This window comes from Oncorhynchus tshawytscha, linkage group LG03, assembly GCF_018296145.1.
Source record: "Oncorhynchus tshawytscha isolate Ot180627B linkage group LG03, Otsh_v2.0, whole genome shotgun sequence".
Taxonomy (NCBI): Eukaryota; Metazoa; Chordata; class Actinopteri; order Salmoniformes; family Salmonidae; genus Oncorhynchus; species Oncorhynchus tshawytscha.
The window spans coordinates 22,869,714-22,897,118 of record NC_056431.1 but is presented as its reverse complement, the minus strand read 5'-3'; the positions used below and the strand labels follow the sequence as shown (position 1 = coordinate 22,897,118).

The 27,405-nt window shown below is 44.2% G+C and overlaps 1 protein-coding gene across 2 annotated transcripts in view; it reads right to left on the bottom strand.

Moving 5' to 3' along the window:
* The window catches only part of LOC112231477 (mannosyl-oligosaccharide 1,2-alpha-mannosidase IA), a 203,395-nt gene that overhangs the window by 81,738 nt on the left and 94,252 nt on the right, over positions 1–27,405 (bottom strand). For both annotated transcript variants that reach the window (XM_024398233.2, XM_024398237.2), the window contains exon 2: positions 26,090–26,186. In XM_024398233.2, coding sequence (XP_024254001.1) covers positions 26,090–26,186 — 97 coding nt within the window. The remainder of the gene's footprint in view (positions 1–26,089; positions 26,187–27,405) is intronic.

The window sequence follows — 27,405 nt, the reverse complement described above, 5'->3', positions numbered from 1 at the left end:
TCAGGAATTGTGAAAAACTGAGTTTAAATGTATTTGGCTAAGGTGTATGTAAACTTCTGACTTCAACCGTATTAGGGCTGTTGGTCCCACTATATGGATAGTCCAGATGTTCCATCTCTAGATGGTCTTCAGATGGTCATACTATCAACAAACTATATGTTGCTATGCAATTGCTTTCTAAGGTTACGGTTAAGGTTATGGCTAGGGTTAAGTTTAGGGTCAGAGCTAGGGTCACGGTTAGTAGATAGATAGTGTTACCAGGCTATTTACTCAATTTTATCCCTTGGAGGACTGCAGTGCTTTTCTCAGTCATAATTCTTCACACAGTCACTTTGCTCCACACCTTAAGTCTGATGAGTGGTTGCAGGGCTCAGTGACAGGGCTCTCAGTGTGTTGTCTCTCCCCTGCCACGGCCAGTTGCCTCCTATCTAATACATGCATCCCTACCCACCAACCACGCAGCTAGTCACCTCCTATCAGCCACACACCCTTACCCACCAATCACGCAGCTAGTCACCTCCCATCTACCACACACCCCTACCCACCAACCACGTAGCTAGTCACCTCCTATCAGCCACAAACCCTCACCCACCAACCACGCAGCTAGTCACCTCCTATCAGCCACACACCCTTACCCACCAACCACGCAGCTAGTCACCTCCCATCTACCACACACCCTTACCTACCAATCACGCAGCTAGTCACCTCCCATCTACCACACACCCCTACCCACCAACCACGCAGCTAGTCACCTCCTATCAGCCACACACCCTTACCCACCAACCACGCAGCTAGTCACCTCCTATCAGCCACACACCCCTACCCACCAACCACGCAGCTAGTCACCTCCCATCTACCACACACCCCTACCCACCAACCACGCAGCTAGACACCTCCCATCTACCACACACCCCTACCCACCAACCACGCAGCTAGTCACCTCCCATCAGCCACACACCCTTACCCACCAACTACGCAGCTAGTCACCTCCCATCTACCACACACCCTTACCCACCAGCCACGCAGCTAGTCATCTCCCATCTACCACACACCCCTACCCACCAACCACACAGCTTGTCAGCTCCCATCTACCACACACCCCTACCCACCAACCACGGAGCTAATCCTCCTGCCATCTACCACACACCCCTACCCATCAACCACGCAGCTGGTCCTCCTCCCATCTAACACACACCCCTATCCACCAACCACGCAGCTGGTCTTCCTCCCATCTAACACACACCCCTATCCACCAACCACGCAGCTGGTCTTCCTCCCATCTAACACACACCCCTATCCACCAACCACGCAGCTGGTCTTCCTCCCATCTAACACACACCCCTATCCACCAACCACGCAGCTGGTCTTCCTCCCATCTAACACACACCCCTATCCACCAACCACGCAGCTGGTCTTCCTCCCATCTAACACACACCCCTATCCACCAACCACGCAGCTGGTCTTCCTCCCATCTAACACACACCCCTACCCACCAACCACGGAGCTAATCCTCCTCCCATCTACCACACACCCCTATCCACCAACCACGCAGCTGGTCTTCCTCCCATCTAACACACATCTCAGCCCACCTCAGCGGGGTTTACCCTGACAGGGATTCACCTTACATTGACACTGAGAGGGCACTGCTACTGTCCAGCTATAGCTAGACCGATTCAGAGTTGAGATGAGCATGCATAACTTGGGTATTGCTACCCTCCAGCTAGAGACACTGCCCAGTCATGGGAAAGCCATAGATTAGGGCCTAATGAATTTATTTAAATTGACTGATTTCCTTATATACTGTATCTCTTATATTTTTGTTCAGTAGTTGCACATACGCTATGAAGGTAATGTATGTCACTGACATCTTGCAGACACTGTGAAAGCTCTGTGAAACAAAGTTAACTTTTTCCTGTCTCAAGCAGATCTCGTTGCTAAGTCCATTGCCAGCAAACGAAGACTCTCAAAAGCATATTCTCCATTTACGTTTGTGAAGGACTCTCACTATGCTTAGTGAGCACTTGACTGTACTGTTGCAATTTGATGACAAATCATGTTTCAGAGCACACAGAGAAAAGAAATGGATAGCTAATACCCCTCATTGCCAATCCCGACGACGGCGAACGTAAGGGAGCAGTGGAGTGTGGAATGTTCCTATTGAAAACAGCAGCAACAAAGCACAGATGATCGATGGACTCAGATGAGAGCGGTAACAGATCAATCCATCACACATTACTCCCAGGGTTCCATGGCGTGGCCCAAACATAGACCTTCATTATTTCAGAGGCCCTTCACCTGGAAGGGTCCTACCCCAAGGTGCCTTGGTGGGGGTATGAGCACTTGGTGCAGGTAGGGTTACTGGGGTATTTATCAATCCATTTTACAAACGGGAGTGGCTTTGTTCATCACATTCAGGTAGTACCGACCATTAACCATCAAAGCTTAAGCGAGGTACCTATAATCTAACCTTGTGACAGTCAAGCACAAAAACAACACCATCCATCCATCTATAGATTCTCGGTGTTGTGTTTGCCACACGTGAGTGCCTGGAGACACAAACGAGACAGTAGAAATTATTTTGTAATAACAGTTGTTCGCCGAACTGAAACGTCATCACATATAATGTGTTTAAATTCATACCAATTAATTAGAAGATAACCATTTGAAATGCTGTAATAAACTGATCCTGTAATAAACTGGTTTGATGTGCTCCCATATTCCAAATTGATACAAAAACAAAAGAGTAAACATTGCAATTGCTATGCAACTGTAATTACTTGAACATTCATTTAAGCAAATATTATTTGGATCCAATTCCTTCCCCCTAGCAACTCAGGAGCTCCTGTACAGGAGCTCATCACAGTAGTCATTCATATCATTTATTTTGTGTGTGTGTGAGTGAGTGAGTGAGTGAGTGAGTGAGTGAGTGAGTGAGTAAGTGAGTGAGTAAGTGAGTGAGTGAGTAAGTGAGTGAGTAAGTGAGTGAGTGAGAGCGAGCGAGAAAGTGTGTGTATTTGTGTGTGTATGCGTGTTTTCCATAATGTGTGCATGTGCGTGCGTGTGTGTCCATCGGCATGTATTCTAGGTTGGAAATGAGTGGGAGAGATTGTATGTGTGTTACTGTGTATTGTGTGTACAGAGTGCATAGTAAGTGCATATGTTCAATTATCAAAGCTGTCACTGGCAAGGCAACAGGGTCAGGTTGGTTATACTAGAGAGCCTCTACACACATGATCAATCAATCAACTCACTCACTCATGTCCACAGACACACACACAACCACACACGGACACACATGGCAACAGATTCTATCAGACTGAAATCGTGTTAACCATTGAGACCAACAGCATGTGAGAACAACATTCTCTCTGAGCAAGCTCTTACCCTATAGGGCCAATCAATAAATAGACTGGTCTGTTCGGTCAAGTTACAGAAACAACATGGATGATTTGATCACCTCTCTGCATTGCCAACGATGAAATTGCATTCAATAGGCTATAACTTCATTAACCCTCTCAGGGACATCGTTGAAGGCATTGTTGGAGAACCCATAAGTACTGTAAATACTGTATGGAACATTGGCCACCATTCAGCGAGGACCATCAGTAGTTACCATTGACGACAGAAGAAGAACCAGAGACCCCCAAAAAATGATCTACACTGCTAATTTGTTCTGCAGTCTCGTTCAATTGAGCTCTCAAAAGTACACCACAAACCGTGAGAGAAATAGCCCGGTAACATATCAAGATGAATTTAACAGATAGAGACTCTGGTAATATCACATTAATTACACCACTCTTTTATTACCGAGTGTGTGTCTGTCACCAGGGTAACGCTAGCCTCGTTGACGTCAACGCAGGTGTCCTCGTAGCTTACCGTTCAGGTCCCAGTGAGTGGCATCTGGGGTTCAGATTTAGCCGTGACATGTCAGTGTTCAGGAATTCGAATTTGTTTGATTGTACTTAAGAGGTGTCTGTGTAGCATGGAACGGCACTGAGGGTAAGGGGGTCGGTGAAGTTGAGAAGAGAAGGATAAGAGCATATTGGAGAAAAGCCAGGGAGTGTCAAATGTGTTATGAATGTGTTCCAGGAAAGAGAGAGAGAGGTGGGGGGGTGGGGGGTGGGGGGGGTCTTAACAGCAAAGAGAAAGGTGAGGAGGAGGGATGTAAGAAATACCAAGGCTATCGATCAGAGTGGAGTTTTCAGCAGTATTTTATTACATTTTTATTCAACCGATATTTAACTATCGGTATGGAACGTCAACGTCACAGTTTAGCCTCAGACAAACACCTGACAGTCGAGTCAATTAAAATCAAATAGGGACGAGTGGCCAAAATGTATTTTACATATTCGAGCTGACGGTAGTTAAACCACGAATATACTTTTTCCTCTCAGGATTGAGGTCACGGGGTAATTGTTGCAATGTTATATATAGCCTTAGTTGGTCTTTCAAGAATAACTGTCAAAAATGTTTTCTTTCCTTTCATGTCATGTGGTGTCTGTCGCAAGCGTGACATTCTTCTGGATCGTCAGACCTTTGTGTTCTTGGTGGTTTACCAGCTCATATAATAATACAATAATTATTTTTTGTCTACAGTTCCCAGTCAGAGTAGCTGTCTGGAGCCCAGTGAGTTTGGCCCTCTCAGGAGAAACATATTCCAACTACTGCTGAAACCACCTAATGTGGCCAAAACAACCACAGGCTGTAAGGGAAATGTCTGGCTCACCACACTTCGTTTCAGTCTACTAGGAATAAGTCAGAGAGATTGGTGACAATGTAAAAAAAAGTGCTACTTTTGACAAAACACACTATTACTTGAAATGGATATTGGTACTTTCAAAATAGTTTCCTACCCACTTCAATCTCACGGAACCTCCCCAAGAGAGCATTCAACCCACACAAACCTAGATCACTTAGAAACACTGAATCCAAAAAAACTCTCAAACCTCCCTAATGGTAAACATCATACAGTCTCTGGTCACTGTAAGTGAACTGTGGGATGATCAGCAGTATATAGGCAACAGCAATAGAGCCTCTGTTTGAATCAAACATAACAACATGATTGCATGATTGCATGATTGCCATGGAGACAAAGCTGCTGTGATAGGAGCTGTTTACTGATGCACATCATCTAATCCTCAGCCCGAGGGGAGCTGTGTTTGTGTCTATGTGTGTCTCTCTGTGTGTGTGTGTGTGTGTGTGTGTGTGTGTGTGTGTGTGTGTGTGTGTGTGTGTGTGTGTGTGTGTGTGTGTGTGTGTGTGTGTGTGTGTGTGTCTGACAGTGATGTAGCACCGATGTCCAGTCGAGTCCCAACCGGTTGTAGCAGAGGGCTGGGAGAGGACGAGGCAGGGAGAGAGTGGGAGACAGTGTGTGTCTGCCTCTCGGTGTAGGGCCACACAGAGAAGACACACAATGGCTGGTGACCTGCTCTAACGTCCAGCAGGATGCTGATTCAAACCATTTATCAGCATAGAAAAATGTCATAAGTGGGAATGTACTTCGGAAAGCTTCAAGGCAATAATACCTGTTGACAATCTACAGAAGTGAATTACCTCTCATAATACAGAGTAAACCTCTGGTCTGACAAGATCCATTACACTATATCACACCTAAACAAACATAGTGTCTGCCTGGGTGGCTGTTGTTACAGTGGGTACCTATTCATCATCATCTGAGCACAAGAGTGGCCACCAAGGAAGCAGAACTCAGACCACAACACAGAGAACCAATCATGTGATTCCCTCTCTCTTCATTTAGTCTTCATAATGTTCCTGGGGTGGGGACGAACAACTAGACAAACCCTAATGACATAAAGTAGACTAAACCCTGTAACGGATTGGCCTCGTCTATTTGGTGTTATTTTTTTCAGACACCGCAGCCAAAATACAAGACCCAGCCAATGAGCTTAACAGGCCTAGTTCCTCAAGTTGTCCACCCTGAGAGAGAGAGAGAGAGAGAGAGAGAGAGAGAGAGAGAAAAACTCTGTTTCCTGACTGCCAGCTTTCTCACTTACATCCTCCTCCAATTTATATTTTTATTTTGCACACCTGAAAACACACACACACAGAAGACAGATGCACACACGCAGGCACACACATAGAACCCCCCCCCACCACACACACATTCAGATACACAGAATAACCAAACATGATTAGAAAGGCTACAATCATGGTGTAGCATGCACATACAAGATGAGTCAGTCAAACTGACATCGTTTAATTTGCCACTATGGGACCGCGAGACAAGCACAGCGTATCTCAGCCCCCCCATCCTGTCAGATGTTACAATATCTCCAACAAGATTACAGACGGCATACTGTGCTATCGAACGCCTCTGTCCATCCATCCACCCCCTCCCACTCTCACCACGATGGATTGACACACAGCCACTGTGGGGTAGAAGATTATATCTGATGCTATATTAACTGTCAACCCACAACATCTGATTGGAGGTGACAAATGTGCCATGATTGGTCAGTTATTTCAGACCAGGATGGGCCTATGGTGCCAACAATTCAACAACATTGATGCCAATAGTAAATAGCTATAGCAGAAAGAGCCTACAACACAAATTGGAGGCACTCAGAGTCTGCAGCTCAGTAAACTAATTGACAGGTCTTCCTGTTTCCAGATGGAGATACGGAGGGCAGAGTGAAGTTAGCATTGGTTCTAAGGCCCGCAGGCTGCGGCTCCAGCAGTAAGCAGGTGTAGCCGAAGTAGAGATCTCCCCCGGTCTCCCCATCTCCCCTGGAGATTAAACAGAGCAGCCTGGCCTGTCAGCTGTGCTATACACACACACACACATACACACACACACACACACACACACACACACACACACACACACACACACACACACACACACACACACACACACACACACACACACACACACACACACACAGAGAGAGACAAACACGCGCAGGCACGCCGCACACTGATGCACACCGACACACAAGCGTGGAGACAGACACACACACACAGCCACCTGAGTAATGTTTGCCTGGGCCAATTAAAATGGGTTAGAATAACCTGGCCAACCTGCTGATGGAGAGGACCCGTCCTCTGGAGAAATGAAAGCAGAGTCGTTCAGCATCGTTAGTGCACACAAGTGTAGGCGAGGAGGTTACCCAGAGGGGGTGGAGTACGTGAGAGGTAGGTGTGTGTGTGTGTGTGTGTGTGTGTGTGTGTGTGTGTGTGTGTGTGTGTGTGTGTGTGTGTGTGTGTGTTGATCCATCTTACTTTATAAACAAACTGCCCCAAAGTATAGACTGGCTGTGGATTTGGAAATTCCATTAAATAATCATCTAGTGTGATTATAGAGAGCTTTTTAAAATTGGTACTGTATGTTGTGATATGGGATATTACAGTGGGAAACCATTTACATCTGTAGAATATTAAGTTATAGAGCATTTTCCAACCAACCAAACATTTTGTAAAGAGAGAAAAGTATTTACACACTTTGTACATAGCAATGAATTAACAATCCACCAATAATTGGTTCATTTAAAAACTCAGCAGGTGCACTCACCTTTCATTTCATGCAGTCACCTGTAATTTCACAGCAAATTGCAAAGGTCAAAAAGCTGTCATTGCTTTCTAACACTTGTTGAACTTCAAATCCTTAACTCATCCAACAACCTTTAAACGCCAGAACAAAACTTTGTCCCTCCACCTTTCCAAACTCTCCTTTACTCACTCTGAGAACTCAATTAATTTCCTAAACTCCAACATTGCTCTCTCTCTCTCTGTTCTCTCTTCTCTGTTTGTAGTTTCAGGGATGCCACGGGCTCCTGGCACAGCTATCCTGTTTCCCCCCTCTCTCTGAAGTGTGGCCCAGACTGTAACAGTGGTTGGAAAAGTTTGTCTGACCCCTCCGGCAGGATACACCAACACAAAGCATTCCTTTCACACCTTTTATTTATTCATTCCCCCTTTCCTCTCCGCACAGGGGGACGGAGAGACAAAACCACTATGCAGTATCCACTCTCTAATCATGCTCCGTCTGGGGCCCCCGAGTCACACCTTTACTGCCCAATTACCAATGGATCCCTTGGATACCTGAGCAGGTCGACCAATGAATAACCTGTATGCACAGGCACACTGGTGGTGGAGTGTGAAGAAGAAGGATTATAATTGGTTCAAGGAGAGAGAATGTGTGCTAGGCCTGCTAGTCAGTGAGGGCCCTTATCTGTTAAAACTATGTGGTGGTCACCACAGTAACAAAAAAACACTTCTGCTGTGTTAATGGGTAGGGAAGGCTCAAAAATGCTATGAATGCTAGCTGTGAACAGGAACTGTGAGCTGCATTGTATTGTATTGTTTCAATGGGCAAAAACCTATATCGTACATCAGGGGATTGAACAGAGCATAAACTAAGTAAGGAGACATACATACAAAGTGTTCCAGTCAAAACTCCACATAGAAAATAGGTCTACACCGAGAATAAGGAGAGATACTATATACAGTATGCCATGGTTGTGGATATAAATAGATTATATAGTAGACTAAGTAGAGGCAAGAACAGACTGATTTGTGGATGCATGATGGGGAAAACACAAACACTGTGAGTATTCCATTGCACTCTGCATGGCTGTGGGGACACGCAGTGGCCTAGAGTAAGCCTAGGATGGGATATAAATAGAACAAAAAGAGAAAGAACCAAAAAAGCTGTTCCTTAATGCGACCGTGAGCTTAGAGGCTTGAGGGAGTGACGGCTGGTGATTAAAGTGCCAAGCCGATTACCTACACCCCACGGCCCATGTCGCGGACCATGTCATCGACTCAAATAACCATGAGGACGTCATCATCTGGGTCACTGTGTCTTCGACGCGACCCGTACAGCACGACGCGGACGACACGGACAAGACTGACCGGTTTACATAAACTCTGGGTCCGGAGCCAGTAGACGGGATGAGTCGTGGAAAGGAATAACAGACATAAGAATAATATATAAAGTTGTAGGCCCGGGTAAGTCAACCCCTTTGACCCTGATTATTTCTCTCTTACGATGGAGTACAGTACAATCCCTTTTAATCCCCCTGCTTCGTCGTACATTTTGCTACCAGTTTTCCATTATCTTGACTGTGTAATCCCTATGGTGAGGGGCTTGTTGATGCTCTCATGTTCAGTACAGTGGGGTTTTAGTTGTTTGTTTTAATCAAAGGATGGGGTGTGGGGTAGTCTGTGCTGGTGAGGTTTAATAGAAATGAATCCCCCCCCGTCCGTCCGTCCTATCAACTACTGTATGTCCTCACAGTGGAGCTAGAAGATATATTTGCATGGCCCAGAACAGTGTAGTTGTCACAGTAGAGACTGGCAACATAGCGAGACCATGGCGAGCATCGTCAGCTGAAGACAAGCTTCCACTGGATCGCTGTCAATCCTTGAAGTGACGCAACATACTCCCTGCAATCTCAATCAGCTAGCGCAGTGGTTCCCAAACGTTTCATAGTCCTGTACCCCTTCAAACATTCAACCTCCAGCTGCGTACCCCCTCCAGCACCAGGGTCAGCGCACTCTCAAATGTTGTTTTTTGCCATCATTGTAAGCCTGCCACACACACACACAATACAATACATTTATTAAACATAAGAATGAGTGTGAATCTTTGTCACAACTCGGCTTGTGGGAAGTAACAAAGAGCTCTTATAGGACCAGGGCACAAAAATATTCATCAAAAATGGTGAATAACCACAGGTTAATGAGAAGGGTGTGCTTGAATGATGCACATAACTCAATGTTGGGTTGTATTGGAGTCTCAGTCTTTTTCCACACACAGTCTGTGCCTGTACTTAGTTTTCATGCTAGTGAGGGACGAGAATCAACTCTCACATACAGTAGGTACGTGGTTGCAAAGGGCATCAGTGACTTAACAGCTCGATTTGCCAAGGCAGGATACTCTGAGCAAAGCCCAATCCAGAAATCTGGCATAAATTCAATTTTCACAGAACCGCTTGTTGCAATTTCGATGAGGCTCTCTTGTTCAGATATCAGTAAGTGGCATGAAAGGGATAACGAATCCAGTTGTTTGCGTCATGCGTTTCGGGAAAGTACTGTACCTGCGTAATTGCGCACCCAACTCACTCAGGTGCTTCTCTATGTCACATTTGACATTGTCCGTAAGCTTGAGTTCATTTGCACACAAAAAATCATACAATGATGGAAAGACCTGTGTGTTGTCCTTGTTAATGCAGACAGAGAAGAGCTCCAACTTCTCAATCATAGCCTCAACATGTGAAAATGATGGTCAGTAAAGAGAACTTTAAAAAATTGTGTCAATACTTTGCCCCTTGATAACCAGCGCACTTTTGTATGTTGTAAAAGCATGGTTGATGCCCAAATCATTGAATAGTGCAGAAAATACATGAGAGTTCAGGGGCCTTGCTTTTTTCACTACCATTTTCACTGTAGTGTCGAAAACATCTTTCAAGCTGTCAGGCATTCCCTTGGCAGCAAGAGCCTCTCGGTGGATGCTGCAATGTACCCAAGTGGCGTCGGGAGCAACTGCTTGCATGAGCATTACCACTCCACTATGTCTCCCTGTCATGACATTTGCGCCATCAGTACAGACACCAACACATCTTGACCACCAAAGTCCATTTGATGTCACAAAGTTGTCCAGTACTTTAAAAATATCCTCTCCTGTTGTCCTGGTTTCCAGAAGAGGATGTCTTCCTTATTTGACCCCCCATAAACGAACCGGACATATACCAGGAGCTGTGCCAGGCCCGCCACATCTGTTGACTCATCCAGCTGTAACGCATAAAATTAATTGGCTTGTATGCGAAGCAGTAATTGTTTCAAAACATCTCCTGCCATGTCACTGATGGGTCGTTGTTGTTTGATGAAAGAATTGTCTGTATAGTTTTTTGCCTTTCCCCCCAGAATTGTCTCAGCCATATCCGCAACAGCAGGAATAATTAAGTCCTCCACAATAGTATGGGGCTTGCCTGTCCTAGTCACTCAGTAGCTCACCATATAAGATGCTTCTAGCCCCTTCTTATTAATGGTATCTGTTGCTTTTATACATGTCTTACTACTCGAAAGTCGTTTTAATTCTCGCTCAAAAAACTCCTGTGGCTTATTTTTCAAATTGGCATGTTTTGTTTTTAAATGTCTGTGCAAGAGTGAAGGTTTCATCGAGTTGTGAGATAATACTTTTGTAAATATAACACACTGTGGTTGAGGAAAGGCACTACTCCCAATATAAGTGAACCCCAAATCAAGGTAGTTCTCATCATGTTTGCGCCTCTTTGACGGTCCAACGTCACAGTCTGTTGTTCGGTGCTTTCCTGGGTAAGGGGCCAGTAGTTCTTCCGCTGCATCAGATTCACAACTGTCAGTGTAGAATTACTGATGCTAACATTAGATGTGCTCCTGGTAGCAGAACAACTTGTGTTGTCGACAGGTGCAGGTGTAGTACTGCTGGTAGCAGCAGTACTACCAGTGAAGCTGGTATGTCTCTATATGGCCTTACTTTTTCTAACCATTTATCAATTTTCGAGCAAACGGAATGATCAGCAGCTACGTTTGGCTACATATGGACCGTTAGCGCAATTCCTGCGATAGAGTAACGGTTAATGTGATTGGATATTAATTATTTGACTAGGCTACCTGTATTTAACATTGTGTTGTTATTTCGCTGAACACTAGATGGTTTAGTTACATTTTTGGCAGTGAAACGGAAAAAAACCTCACCCAAATGTATAGCCCCATTGGAAAAGATAAATGGACTGTTTGAAAATGCAAAGTCATTTTTATTTGTATTTTTTATAAATAATTATTATATATGTATTTTTAAATGCGAATCACATTTTTATTTGGCGTACCCTTGACGGCATTGCACGTACCCCAGTTTGGGAATACCTGAGCTAGCGCAATCTGCTAACATACTTGGCTGATTTACACATCTACTGTGAAGCAGTTCATGTTGGGATTTTTTTTTTTACTTGGTTCATTCGCTATTCCTATTTCTGCTAGCTCTAGGCTGCCTCACTGGCTGGCTCTTTCTGCTAGCTCTAGGCTGCCTCACTGGCTGGCTCTTTCTGCTAGCTCTAGGCTGCCTCACTGGCTGGCTCTTTCTGCTAGCTCTAGGCTGCCTCACTGGCTGGCTCTTTCTGCTAGCTCTAGGCTGGCTCACTGGGTGGCTCTTTCTGCTAGCTCTATGCTGCCTCACTGGCTGGCTCTTTCTGCTAGCTCTAGGCTGCCTCACTGGCTGGCTCTTTCTGCTAGCTCTAGGCTGCCTCACTGGCTGGCTCTTTCTGCTAGCTCTAGGCTGGCTCACTGGCTGGCTCTTTCTGCTAGCTCTAGGCTGGCTCACTGGATGGCTCTTTCTGCTAGCTCTAGGCTGCCTCACTGGCTGGCTCTTTCTGCTAGCTCTAGGCTGCCTCACTGGCTGGCTCTTTCTGCTAGCTCTAGGCTGCCTCACTGGCTGGCTATTTCTGCTAGCTCTAGGCTGCCTCACTGGCGGGCTCTTTCTGGAAATCTCTAGGCTGGCTCACTGGCTGGCTCACTGGATGGCTCTTTCTGCTAGCTCTAGGCTGCCTCACTGACTGGCTCTTTCTGCTAGCTCTAGGCTGGTTCACTGGATGGCTCTTCCTGCTAGCTCTAGGCTGCCTCACTGGCTGGCTCTTTCTGCTAACTCTAGGCTGCCTCTTTCTGCTAGTTCTAGACTGGCTCACTGGTTGGCTCTTTCTACTAGCTCTAGGCTGCCTCACTGGCTGGCACTTTCTGCTAGCTCTAGACTGGCTCACTGGTTGGCTCCTTCTGCTAGCTCTAGGCTGCCTCACTAGCTGGCTCTTTCTGCTAGCTCTAGGCTGCCTCACTGGCTGGCTCTTTCTGCTAGCTCTAGGCTGCCTCACTGGCTGGCTCTTTCTGCTAGCTCTAGGCTGCCTCACTGGCTGGCTCTTTCTGCTAGCTCTAGGCTGCCTCTTTCTGCTAGTTCTAGACTGGCTCACTGGTTGGCTCTTTCTACTAGCTCTAGGCTGCCTCACTGGGGTCTGAATACTTTCCAAATGCACCATATATAATAAGAACACTTTGTCCATGACAGCCAATAGAAGCTCATCATAACACAACCCTTCTTACATGTGTCTCTTGGGGAAAATCTTCTCCATATATGCTAGAATAGAAATCTCAAGCTAAGTATTCCTATTCCCTGAGACCTAGCAAAGAGAACATTCAAAACATTGTGTAGAATGTTTGCCTCTAAGAAGACAACTACTGTGCGTTCCTTTAGAAAATGCAGTAGGTAGAATAATGAGAGCTATACATATCTACTGCGTCTCATAACTGGTGTTTGTTTAATAACCTCTACAGGATCGGTGTGTCGCCCGCGAGATGGTTGATCTAACATAGGCTAATGTGATTAGCATGAGGTTGTAAGTAACAAGAACATTTCCCAGGACATAGACATATCCTATATGGGCAGAAAGCTTCAATTCTGCACTGTCCAATTTACAGTAGCTATAACAGTGAAATAATACTATGCTATTGTTTGAGGAGACTGCACAATTATGAACTTGAAAATGTATTAATAAACCAATTGGGCACATTTGGGCAGTCTTGATTTTTGAACAGAAATACAATGGTTCATTGGATCAGTCTAAAACGTTGCACATACACTGCTGCCATCTATTGGCCACAATCTAAATTGCGCCTGGATTCCCAAGTCATATATTGGCCCTTCTCTTGCATTTCTTTATATTATCTTTTACCAGATCTAATGTGTTATATTCTCCTACATTCATTTCACATTTTCACAAACTTCAAAGTGTTTCCTTTCAAATGGTATCAAGAATATGCACATCCTTGCTTCAGGTCCTGAGCTACAGGCAGTTAGATTTGGGTCATTTTGTCATTTTAGGTGAAAATTGAAAAAAAGGGTCCGATCCTTAACAGGTTTTAACGGTGGGAAAAGCATCACGTTTCATTTCAATGATTCTGTATGTGTATGCCCATCCCCCAGCACACACAAGACAGTGCATGAAAAAGATGCTTCACAGCCTATAATTATGATGATTTGTGTCTTGCTGGAGAGAACGATGGAAACCTTATTGGTTAAACATCAGATCCGTGTGATTGAACGGAGGGTTGGGACTGGGTCTCCAGGGTGAGAGAAGTGACAGGGGAAGGGGGTTGGGAAAGTTACTTGTCATCTGGGACTTTGTCGCTATGGACATATACAGTAGATTATATCTTCCACACTGTTTGTCACCCATAACAGTGCCTGAGGGATCAAATCAAATCAAATTTTATTTGTCACATACACATGGTTAGCAGATGTTAATGCGAGTGTAGCGAAATGCTTGTGCTTCTAGTTCTGACAATGCAGTAATAACGAACAAGTAATCTAACTAACAATTCCAAAAAAACTACTGTCTTATACACAGTGTAAGGGGATAAAGAATATATACATAAGGATATATGAATGAGTGATGGTACAGAGCAGCATAGGCAAGATACAGTAGATGATATCGAGTACAGTATATACATATGAGATGAGTATGTAAACCAAGTGGCATAGTTAAAGTGGCTAGTGATACATGTATTACATAAGGATTCAGTCGATGATATAGAGTACAGTATATACGTATGCATATGAGATGAATAATGTAGGTAAGTAACATTATATAAGGTAGCATTGTTTAAAGTGGCTAGTGATATATTTACATCATTTCCCATCAATTCCCATTATTAAAGTGGCTGGAGTTGAGTCAGTGTCATTGACAGTGTGTTGGCAGCAGCCACTCAATGTTAGTGGTGGCTGTTTAACAGTCTGATGGCCTTGAGATAGAAGCTGTTTTTCAGTCTCTCGGTCCCAGCTTTGATGCACCTGTACTGACCTCGCCTTCTGGATGACAGCGGGGTGAACAGGCAGTGGCTCGGGTGGTTGATGTCCTTGATGATCTTTATGGCCTTCCTGTAGCATCGGGTGGTGTAGGTGTCCTGGAGGGCAGGTAGTTTGCCCCCGGTGATGCGTTGTGCAGACCTCACTACCCTCTGGAGAGCCTTACGGTTGAGGGCGGTGCAGTTGCCATACCAGGCGGTGATACAGCCCGCCAGGATGCTCTCGATTGTGCATCTGTAGAAGTTTGTGAGTGCTTTTGGTGACAAGCCGAATTTCTTCAGCCTCCTGAGGTTGAAGAGGCGCTGCTGCGCCTTCTTCACGATGCTGTCTGTGTGAGTGGACCAATTCAGTTTGTCTGTGATGTGTATGCCGAGGAACTTAAAACTTGCTACCCTCTCCACTACTGTTCCATCGATGTGGATGAGGGGAAGTAAGCGGGGATGAATGGGTGGGGTTGACCCTTCACTCTGCTTGTATGTATTATTTGACTGTCAGAGTAGAGGCGTCATTTGCCTAGCCCTTCATTTAACCTTGACGAAAAAGGTCCTCCCACCATTTACCACTCCCTACTGGCACCTTCACCGAATGCACACTCCCCCTGAGACCAGATGCACTCTGGGACATAATTGCAGAGTGGGAAAGAACTGTGTGCTCTCTGTACACGTGGGAGGGTGGAGGATAGAATGGCAATAATGTTAGGGTGAATCCCAGTTCAACGCCTTTAATAAAAATGTCCTCCGTATAACAGAAAAGGGAGGACCGCGACTGAAAGGGTTTCAAGGTCGACTTGGCGCCAGTGTGTGTCTGTACTCCTCTATGGTTTTATTCACTGTGACTGTATCTATACAGACTGGCACTCTCTAAAGATGCCTTCAGAATCTTAGGCCACTCTATGTCTCATAGTTTTTTTTTCTCCTACTCACATCATAATAATTCACCATGACTAGCTAAATTCTTATCCATCAGATGGAAGGGATCGATCGGCTTCCATCGAGCTTCCGCGTGGCCTTCTCCGTGCTCCATGCTGCTTTTACCACGATTGAAGTGCTTGTGGGTTTTTTCAATAAACGCCTCTGGTGTAAATGGTACCTGGGTGTGCTGTGCACAAAAGGTCAAGGGGTATTTGGTATTTATTAGGATCCCCATTATCCACTGCAAAAGCATCAGCTACTCTTCCCGGGGTACACGTAGGGGCCGAGGGGTAGGCCCGTGTCTCATTCTGGGAAGGCTGGTGCTCTTTAATTACATCTCACGAGGGGAGAGAAAATAAGAAAAGAGGAGGCAGAGGTGTAGAGACTACCGAGGGGGATGAAACGAGGGGGGGGTATTTTGAGATTTGAGAAAGGACACAACAGCGATAAGATAAAGGGCAAGAGGAAATTGCAAAGCATCCTGCAGAAGGGAGCGAGGAGAGAGTGGGGCGTTCCGTTTCTTTGTGTTGGGGAGAGAGAATCTCCAAAACACTGCCTGCGGACAATCCCATTACTAGCCATAAGACATCCATTGTTTAAGCATAGAACAACTATTGGAGGACAATATTGTGCTCCGCAGGGAAAATAGATGCTGTGACTGTGATGTTCTTTTCTCCAGTACTGTCATGACCACTATGTCCTCCTCAGCATCTGGCTGCGTTGGGTTTGTTCTGTATGATACAGTGTGTGCTTAACCTGTTTGGGGTAGGGGGCAGCATTTTCACTTTTGGACAAATAGCATGCCCAAACTGAACTGCCTCCTACTCTGTCCCAGATCCTAATATATGCATATTAGTATTGGATAGAAAACTCTCTGAAGTTTCTAAAACTGTTTGAATCATGTCTGTGAGTATAACAGAACTTATTTAGCAGGCGAAACCCCGAGGACAAACCATTCAGATTTTTCTTTTTTTAAGTCACTGTCTTTTCAATATGTTTTCATGGGGAATCCAGAATTCTAATCGACTTTCCTGCAGTTCCTACCACTTCCACTGGATGTCACCAGTTTGTAGAAATTGGTTGAGGTTTTTCCTTTGTGTAATGAAGAAGTACCATAGCTCAGAACGAACATCACTTCATGTGTACCTTTTGATAGAGGCGCGGAACCAGAAAAGTAGCTTCAGTTTGTTTTGCTCCTGTATTGAACACAGATCATCCCGTCTTCAATTTGATTGATTATATGCGTTTAGAAATACCTAAAGTTGTATTACAAAAGTAGTTTGAAATGTTTTGGCAAAGTTTTGAGATAACTTTTGAGATATTTTGTAGCGACGTTGTATATTATTTATATATATATATATAAATTATATTATATATTATGTTATATATATATTGACGGAATTAATCGAACAAAAGGACCATTTGTGATGTTTATGGGACATATAGGAGTTCCAACAAAAGAAGCTCGTCAAAGGTAAGGCATGATTTATATTTTATTTCTGCGTTTTGTGTCACGCATGCAGAGTTGAAATATGCTACTCTCATTGTTTACTGTTGTGCTATCATCAGATAATAGCATCTTGTGCTTTTGCCGAAAATACTTTTTGAAATCTGACATGTTTGCTGGATTCACAACGAGTGTAGCTTTAATTTGCTATCTTGCATGTGTAATTTAATGAAAGTTAGATTTTTATAGAAATGTATTTGAATTTGGCGCTCTGCATTTCCCCTGGCTGTTGGCCATGTGAGACGCAAGCGTCCCGCCTACCCAGATTAAGTTAGTGACCCACATATTCTAAAGCTGTGGTAATGACATCGCTCACCGTGGATGAACATCCCTTTAAGCCCCTATTAAGGCTTGGGGGGTGGTTCGCCTCGCATTAGAGAGCGTGATACTGTCACTATTTGTTTTAATGAGAGACAGGAATGACTTGCATCATTTTCTGATCGATCCACAACAATAAAGCTCAGGGTTGGAAGGGGACAGAATAGGCAGAGGCTAGAAAAGAAGCCGTACCTTTTCAAAAAACAAAAAGAAAGAGTCATGGTGCAGAAAACACAAAAGTACATCATCAAAACTCGTCGAGTGGACACCTGTTGGTATGAAAGACATCGTCAAGTTATTGTACACATCAGGGCTACATGTGACGATCTAGAAAACTGGGACATAATCTTGGTTAGCATTTCCATCACCGTTTTTTTGTCTCAGTAAGCAGAGACACAAAGGAAGGATTTACTCGTGGGTTTATGTGGCAGTGTTGGCCTGAAGCAACGGTCTGTTTATGAGCAGTTTACAGAGAGCTTTCAGCCGACCGTTCCTGGAGCTCGCCGCCTAATCCTATTCCTCACAGCAGCCGGAGATCTCGAAGGGTGTTTAAAAGTCGGCCCATGTTTTCTTTCTTCCATTTATTATTCTCTCTTTGGGGGGTGACGGCCAAAGTTTCCAAGGACACATCATGGGCAGACGGGGTTGACATGAAAAATATTCTCTCCTCTTTAGCTGCTGCTTCCCAGCCAAGGACAAAGGCGAGGAAACAAAGAAGCCAGGCCTTGATTGCTGTTCACAATGGAGTGGTACTGAATTGTTACCTTTCTTTTGTAATTGGAGGGTTTGTAGCCTTGTTTGTTTGTCTCCGCCGTAGAGGTTGAACAACATGAACAATCAGCTTGTCCTCTGAAATTTGGATTGAGTGATTTGGACGCTGAATGATAAGGTATTAGGAGTCTTGGGGATCTAGAGGGAGAACAGTAACGACAACAACAAGATTAGGCTATGAACGACTTCCGTCTTTAAAAATCCAAACGCCTTCTGTCTTAGGGAATCACTGCCTGGGCGAATTGAAGTGAACGCTAAAGACTTTGTTCACTCAACTTGAAAGAGTGAACTCGTACACCTTAATGTGATACTAGGTACACGGAGCTAAAAGTACACTATTAAAAAAGAAGAAAAACTCCAGCACACCGGGAATCTTGATGCTTCCCCCCAAAAATAAGGATCTATTTTTCTTCTTTTTAACAGTATTCAATAAACTAGAAGGAAAATAATAATACTGCCTGAACCAGGGTCTCCCAAACTCAGGGTCCCCTTTTGCTAGTGTTTGTTTGCACTGTTCTTTGCTATGTTTCTTGCGGTGGTAATCTTTGCTTTGCTAAACCATTAGACGTACAGTGTGTGTGTGGGATTGAGAGTTGATCCAGTACTTTCACCTCCTGTTCTCCTCTTTACATCCTCCTCTAGCTCAAGATCTAGCTCTGTTCAAAGACAGGGAACACCTGCTGTTTGATGCTTTGCTTTCGAATCAGCCTCACAGATAATATGCATGCTCGAAGAACAATGTCACAAGGTTATTTTTAGTCTAAACACTCTCTATCATAGAACTAGGGCACCAGCGAGAGCTCCCGAGCCAAACTCTCAAAATGATTCAATGTGCTTAAGTGTTTTCTCTGGCAATTCTCTAAATATTAACAAGTGTCCCCGCATGACTTTATGTTACGCTCCCTACTCAGAAAGTTTCTCTCCATATCTATACATATACAAGTCTTTTCCTAGCCGCAAGCCTGGGATGCTATGATACACCCGAAGCCTTCCAATCATCCCATACTCCAGGAGATCTACTTCTTCTCTTAGAAGGCAGTGACAGTTGCTGCACATGTCCTTGCCGACTCTCCTGTCCATCAGTTATCCCCCTGTAATGATGCGTGTTGGCTGAGGCACAACTCTCAAGCACCGATTCGGACTACAGAAATCTTCTGTCTGCCAGCCAGGGAAGTCTTAACTACCTGTCCAGTTAAATGAGCACTTCAAGCTGACCTAAGATAATCACCGCACTGTGTGTGTGTGTGTGTGTGTGTGTGTGTGTGTGAGTAAGTGAGTGAGTACAGCCTTGCCATTGAGAAGGGTAGACACAGGAAAACCTGGCTCCCTGTAGAGGAAAGGCTGTGCAACCACTGCACCACAGCAGAACCTGAGACAGAGCTGCACTTCCTGACAAAATGTCAAAAATATAAAACAAATAGAGTGTCATTTCCCACATTTGAAACCCTTATTCAAGGTTTCAAAGACCTCTCTGATGAGAGTAGGCTACCTGTCCTGTTGGGGGAGGACGCAGAGAGCTGTGGGTTGGCAGCGCACTACATTGCTGACTGTCATAAGTTGAGAGACAGTGTCTGACAGACCAATCAAACTGCACATGTCCTCTACTGTATGCTTATTGTTATTGTTGAATGTATGGTTATTTTGACCCTTGGTTATTGTTGTTACTGTTGTCCCGTTGACAATTTTGATTCTCATTTTTATTTATTTTGATATTGTAAATATCCAAAATAAGCTTTGGCAATATGTACATTGTTACGTCATGACAATAAAGCGAATTGAATTGAGTGAGTGAGTGAGTGAGAAATAGAGAGCAAGAGAGAGCGAGAGAGCGAGAGAGCAAGAGAGCAAGAGAGAGAGCAAGAGAGCAAGAGAGAGAGCAAGAGAGAGAGCAAGAGAGCAAGAGAGCAAGAGAGAGCGAGAGAGAGAGAGCAAGAGAGAGGGAGAGCAAGAGAGAGAAAGAGCAAGAGAGAGAGAGCAAGAGAGAGAGCAAGAGAGCAAGAGAGAGAGCAAGAGAGCAAGAGAGAGAGCAAGAGAGCAAGAGAGAGAGCAAGAGAGAGAGCAAGAGAGAGAGCAAGAGAGAGAGCAAGAGAGAGAGCAAGAGAGAGAGCAAGAGAGCAAGAGAGAGAGCAAGAGAGCAAGAGAGCAAGAGAGCAAGAGAGAGAGCAAGAGAGCAAGAGAGAGAGCAAGAGAGCAAGAGAGAGAGCAAGAGAGCAAGAGAGCAAGAGAGAGAGCAAGAGAGCAAGAGAGAGAGCAAGAGAGCAAGAGAGAGAGCAAGAGAGAGAGCAAGAGAGAGAGCAAGAGAGAGAGCAAGAGAGCAAGAGAGAGAGCAAGAGAGCAAGAGAGAGAGCAAGAGAGCAAGAGAGAGAGCAAGAGAGAGAGCAAGAGAGCAAGAGAGAGAGCAAGAGAGCAAGAGAGAGAGCAAGAGAGCAAGAGAGCAAGAGAGAGAGCAAGAGAGCAAGAGAGAGAGCCAGAGAGCAAGAGAGAGAGCAAGAGAGCAAGAGAGCAAGAGAGAGCGAGAGAGAGAGAGCAAGAGAGAGAGAGATAATTGAATTGAAATTGAGAGAGAGAGAGAAAGAGAGAGAGCAAGAGAGAGCAAGAGAGAGAGAGCAAGAGAGAGAGAGCAAGAGAGAGAGCAAGAGAACAAGAGAGAGAGAGCAAGAAAGAGAGCAAGAGGGAGAGAGCAAGAGAGAGAGAGATAGATAATGTAATTGAAATTGAGAGAAAGAGAGAGAGGAGAAAGAAAGAGAGCTAGAGAGAGAGAGAGGAGAAAGAGAGAGAAGAAAGAAACAGAGCTAGAGCTAGAGAGAGAGAGAGAGAGAGAGAAGAAAGAGAGAGAGAAAGAGAGAGGAGAAAGAAAGAAAGAGAGCTAGAGAGAGAGAGAGAGAGAGAGCGAGAAAGAGAGATGAGAAAGAAACAGAGCTAGAGAGAGAGAGAGAGAGAGAGAGAGAGAGATGTATGTGAGATAAAAAAAAACACATCAAGCAGAGAACTGAGTGCCAGAGATGAACAGAAAGTGACAGTATGAGAGTGGGTGAAGCCCTGGAGTGTCCGTGTGCAAGATCATACACAACAAGAACCAATACTCTGTTCTGAACTTCCAAGTGACCCTTGGAAGCCTTCAATATATTGAGTCTGTCTTTCCAAGCCACTAGAGCAAAAGCACAATTTCACACGCTGGTAATATATTATTACAACGTAACTTCTCCTAAGAAATGTCAAACGACATAGGTGGGTGATTGTGGCTGTGATGAATACATTAAACACACACGCACAACTTTATTTTATTATCCTTATGGGGACAAACAATTGATTCCCATTCACAATCTTACTTTCCCAATCCCCTAACCCTTAATAACATTTTACTGCATTGGGCTGAATCAGGGTCACACAGAGTGTTTCTTGGTAGTCTTAAACAAATCTACTTTGAAACAAAAGTATACACCACACACACATGGCTATGGGCTTAAAAAAGACACCTGTTAAAATCTATTACATTTTGAGTTTGCATCCCAATATTACACATCATATACGTCACAGAGGACTAAAATATAACAAAACAGTTTGACATAGAAACACCGGATTTTCTACGTACATTTTTGAAAAATGATTAATTATGAAATTATGAAAAATATGAATAACATTCCACCAATTTGGCCACTAAAGTGCACTTTGGTCATTCGACTGCAGGAAAGGGCTACCCTAACCCTAACCCTAATTGTAACCCTAACCCCTAAACCTAAAATAGCCTTTGTCCTTGTGGGGACCAGCAAAATGCCCGCACTTGTCTGAATGTTCCTTGTTTTACGATCTTTGTGAGGACTTCTGGTCCCCACAAGGACAGTAAAACCACAAAAAAACACACACAAGCTAATCTGCCAGTGTGACACATTATGTCTCTTCTTTACCAGTCAAAGGCATTACATGAAGAACAACATTTCTCATGCCACATTAAAGATTAAACCAACCTTCCATGCTGTCACAGGGATTTCAATTCCATAACACAACCAGTTTCAATGTGTCATGTTTGAGTATGTTAACATCCGTCCTCGATTGTACTCGGCATATCAACAGCACTCATTTCATTTCTCTAAGCATCCGGCCATGACACATTTAGAAGACTTGTTGTCCAATTAGCCTTGGTGCTACAGACGTTTTCGTGAGGAGGCCTGGTCTAACAAATAGAGCTGTAGCTCTTCCACTTTCCACCGCAGACACGGAAGGACAATATAGGCAGATGCGGTGGATGGAGTTGCAGCCCATGCAAAACAACAGATACACTATACATACAAAAGACTCTGGGCAGTCCTTCAAATGTGTGGATTTGTCTATTTCAGCCACACCCATTGCTGTCAGGAGTATAAAATCTTTTGTCGGGAGCTTCACGAAATGGGTTTCCATGGCCGCACACAAGGCTAAGATCACCATGCACAATGCCAAGCGTCGGCTGGAGGACGCCATTGGACTTTGGAGCAGTGGAAACGCGTTCTCTGGACTGATGAATCCTGCTTCACCATCTGGCAGCCCAACAGACGAATCTGAGTTTGGCAGGTGCCAGGAGAACGCTACCTGCCTCAATGCATAGTGCCAACTGTAAAGGTTGGTGGAGGAGGAATAATGGTCTGGGGCTGTTTTTCATTGTTCGGGCTAGGCCCCTTAGTTCCAGTGAAGGAAAATCTTAACGCTACAGCATACAATGACATTCTAGACGATTCTGTGCTACTTTGTGGCAACAGTTTTGGGAAGGCCCTTTCCTGTTTCAGCATGACAACGCCCCCGTGCACAAATGTAGGTCTATACAGAAATAGTTTGTTGAGATAGGTGTGGAAGAACTTGACTGGCCTGCACAGAACCCTGACCTCAACCCCATTGAACACCTTTGGGATGAATTTGAATGCCAACTGCGAGCCAGGTCTATTCACCCAACACCAGTGCCCTACATCACTAATGCTCTTGTGGCTGAAAGGAAGCAAGTCCCCGCAGGAATGTTCCAACATCTAGTGGCAAGCCTTCCCAGAAGAATCAATAGACTCTTAAGGATTAATCAGAAGGTCTAAGTAAACACTGCTTTAAGCTTGTCCACCTACGACAATTGTTTCAGCATTCAACAATGTGATATATCACATTCATGATTCAACTTTACTTTTTTTTTTTTTTTTTTTTTACATCAGAGCAACCTATGATACAACTAGGAGTTAGAGATTATGCTGCCACTTAACCTTCCCTATATTTTTCAAAATGAGCATTGGAACAACATAAAATTGTACTTACAAGTGTATAATAATCAGAATCAAAAAATGTGAGTGGTATGAATTGTTCTCACCTGGTTCCTGTCATAGCAAATATGTGTGGGTCTTGCAAAAAAAATGTTAATGTGGAATTATAATGATTAAATGCTTTTAAAAAGTTGCAAATGAGGTGTAGTTGGTCAGAACAACTCAATGTTCTGTAAACTCCCACGTGAAGTTCACTCCCACACATAAACACAAGAGCCTTCAGCACTTTAGGGTTCTACTGTGCCATTACTCGTGAAAATAATGTGAACGCTTCAGTATTCTCTCTGTGTAGTTGTCCAGCAGCACTACAACCTTTTCGTGGGAAAAGAGGGGAAAGCGTGACGTCTTAAACCACAACTCACAAAGAGAGAAGGAAAAGAGAGAATAAAATAGGAGGTTGCAGAGAAAGAGGATGGCGAGAGAAGAGAGGCAAGCAGCAGATGGGTTCTACCTCTCGATCAGGGGCGTCGACTGAGTCTGGAGTGAGAGAGAGAGCAGGAGGGATGTTTCAGTGACATTCAGCATATTTATAACATGCTTGTGACAAGTAGGCTAACCGAGGAGCCAATCTCACCCAGTCTCTGTTTACTCATGGGATTAAATTAAAAGAACACAGCATCCAATTTCACACCTGGCTTCCTTCAACGTAGCACTCCTCCAGCACAGTGTGACAGTCACCCACAGCACAACCTCTCGCCTCTCTTCCCTCCCCACATGTTCCTCGGTATTAGCAAACGGAGCGTGGAGAGAGAAAACCATGTCAGATTTCCAACGGAATGGAAGTTCATTTGCTTAGTGGGATTAGCGATATCGGGTTGAAGTAGTAAGCCGATCTCTTTTCCCAGAGATTTGAAAGAATAGAGACAATTTTGAGAGACGAATGTACTGATTACCGATTTCCACAGCTATCTTCCCTGCAAATATCTAGCTGATCAGTATAGGGGGATACTTATTTCACAGAGGCTAATTACGTTACTCGGATAAAGGAAGCAATTAAAAGATAAACACCAGTAGGAGTTTGGTGACCTCTAACCTCTAAGAGCAGCTGTCTGTGTTATTTCTACATTTCCCTGCGTAATGGTACTTTAGTGGTACTGTGTACTTAGGTAGAGCAGAAATGTCAATACTATTTAGAAGATGTAAGATTTTCCCAGCGTTACAGGGTCTACACAGCGGCTGAATGTACAGATATTTCTTTAAAGGATCTTTCAGGCAGCTGCCATACGGGTTCCTTACCAGAATGATCATAATGGTAACCCATACGTTACTTACAGACGTAAGATCTTAAGTTGAGCCAGTTTGCTCCTGGTGGAAAATAATCAGGCAGCAAAAAGAAATGTGAATGATTATGTGGATTATGATTAATGAACATTTTGGCAGGGGTTGTAAGAGAAAATCAAGTCTAAACTTTCTGAGCAGAAATGACAAACTTTAGAAGCCTAACAAAACCTCCAATACACTACAGGTTTTAAATGTCCTGTGTTGCAGGAAAGTTCTCCAGACTGATCAAATTAAAATCTGACATTTGCAGAGCTATGAAATGCAACCAGACATCATGCAGAGGTTGGATAAGGTCTCTTCTGTAGTTCTTAATTCCAACACATGGGGAAGAGAGAAGGCTGAGTAATCACCCTATTTGCATAATGTATGGCATTTACATGAATACTACAGTACAATTCACGTTTACATGTATTTTCTATTCGGGAAGACACATTATCGTATTACTACTACATGATGAGAGACAGAGAAGAGATGCCATCAAACCGCAGAGAGAAAGGTGAGCATTGTTTCCCATAATGGCCTCAATACTCCACAATCCCAGTAGACAGGATGTGGAGGAAGTCAGGCGTGTCAGACAAAGGCCCACCAACCCAATCCTCATTAAAAGATGATCCCACTTTTATTAAGAGCTTTATCACCAGATATCCTGTGGCTCAGATGTGTGTGTGTGTGTGTGTGTTTGTGTGTCATTAGGTACCTGAGGAATCTTCTGGTACCATGTCCGATTAATGCCCACACAATGACAACGTGGTGTAAAGGCTGCCGGGGCAGGTCATGGTAAAGAACCATTCTGACAGGGGGGTTCATATACACCGACAGGTGGGAAATGCACATAACATGCACTGCTAGTCAGGAAGCCTATAGCCTTTTCCAACTACAGTACAACCATATGCAACACAACAAAGATTCTGAAATAATGGTAGCCAGGGGATGCCTGCATGCCTCTAAAATGTTGACGAGCGAAAAAGACCTTCCACATTGAGAGCATCTTCATCTTTGAGCGATTGGCATTAATGAAAACTCTTTGACCTAGAGGTCGACTAAGGCCCACAGACAATTGTGTGTCCATGACTGCATGACTGTGTTTGACAAAGACTAAGACCTTCGCGAGCAGCACCCCAGTAACCTGTGGGGGCCTATGGGGCCTTTTAGCCTGGGGCCACAAAACACCACTCACCAAACATGTTCCCAATGTGGCCATTCCTGGTCAGGGGCCGTAGCTCGTTCCTGCCCCAGGCGAAGCTCTTGTAGTTGTCCCAGGCAAACTTCATCATCTGAAACACAAAAACAGGGTTAAGAACACAGGTCAGTCACTAAACTGATGGCAAACCACCTGATTCACAACAACAGCCTTAATTAAACTGGAATGGTGGCCTGCAGCAATGTCAATGATGGATTATTGTTTTGCTGTGGATTTAAGACAGGCATGCAATTATCACACATAAAACACACAGGTAAACAATGCCATTGACAATACCCCCAACTAACCCTGTTAAATCAAATTGAAAACAAGGTGGATCGCCATTCTCCTTCCAAAAACCTTCCAAGATCTCCTAAATTAAAAATAATCATGTTTTTTCCCACTGACCGTTGGTCAAAGTGATTTAATTGTGTTATGCCAACAACAAAAGTAACCAAGTTTTCTGCATTTTAGGCAGTGTAAAATTAAGGGGTTTAGGGTAGATTGGTATCTACAGAACAAAAAATGTGGATTTGTGTATTTATTTAACTAGGCAAGCCAGTTAAGAACAAATTCTTATGTACAATGACGGCCTACCCAGGCCAAACCCGGACGAAGCTGGGCCAATTGTGCACCACCCTATGGCACTCCCAATCACGGCCGGATGTGATTCAGCCTGGATTCGAAACCAGGGACTATAGTGATGCCTCTCGCACTGAGGATACAGTGACTTAGACCGCTGTGCCACTCAGGAGCCCAATTGAATGACGATGGCTGGAAGAGCCAATGCATCAAATGAATGTACAAATTCATGACTAGGCAGATACTGACAGCAGGCGAGGCAATGTTTCAGGCGATGTTCGCGTTTGTTTTCTCTTCTCTCGGAGGCGATAAACTTCGAGAGTATATTTGTTAATATGTACATTTTGTTTTGATGTTGAGTGAAGGCTATGCAAGTTCGTGCTCCTGTGTGGCTGTGGCTGAGCTTTTACTGGACTTTCTAGAAACTATGTTGCAGACCTCCAGTACAATCACCTGGACGTCTGTCATAGCTTTTTTTTCTGCAGTGAAATATAGTGTACTATCAACGAGGATAAGAATATTAGTAGCATATGAATTCGTAGCTTCTGAATATGAATCGATCCTAAAAACACAAAAAGGGACCCTTAAGCCCACTGCCATAAATGTAAATATTGAAACAAAAGCAGAAATCCTACTTCCTGTAAATCTCCCACTGAGGAAATGAGCTAACCACCACACCACCCCAGCATGTCAGAATTTGATTTGGTGGACTGACACACCAGGAACAGTCT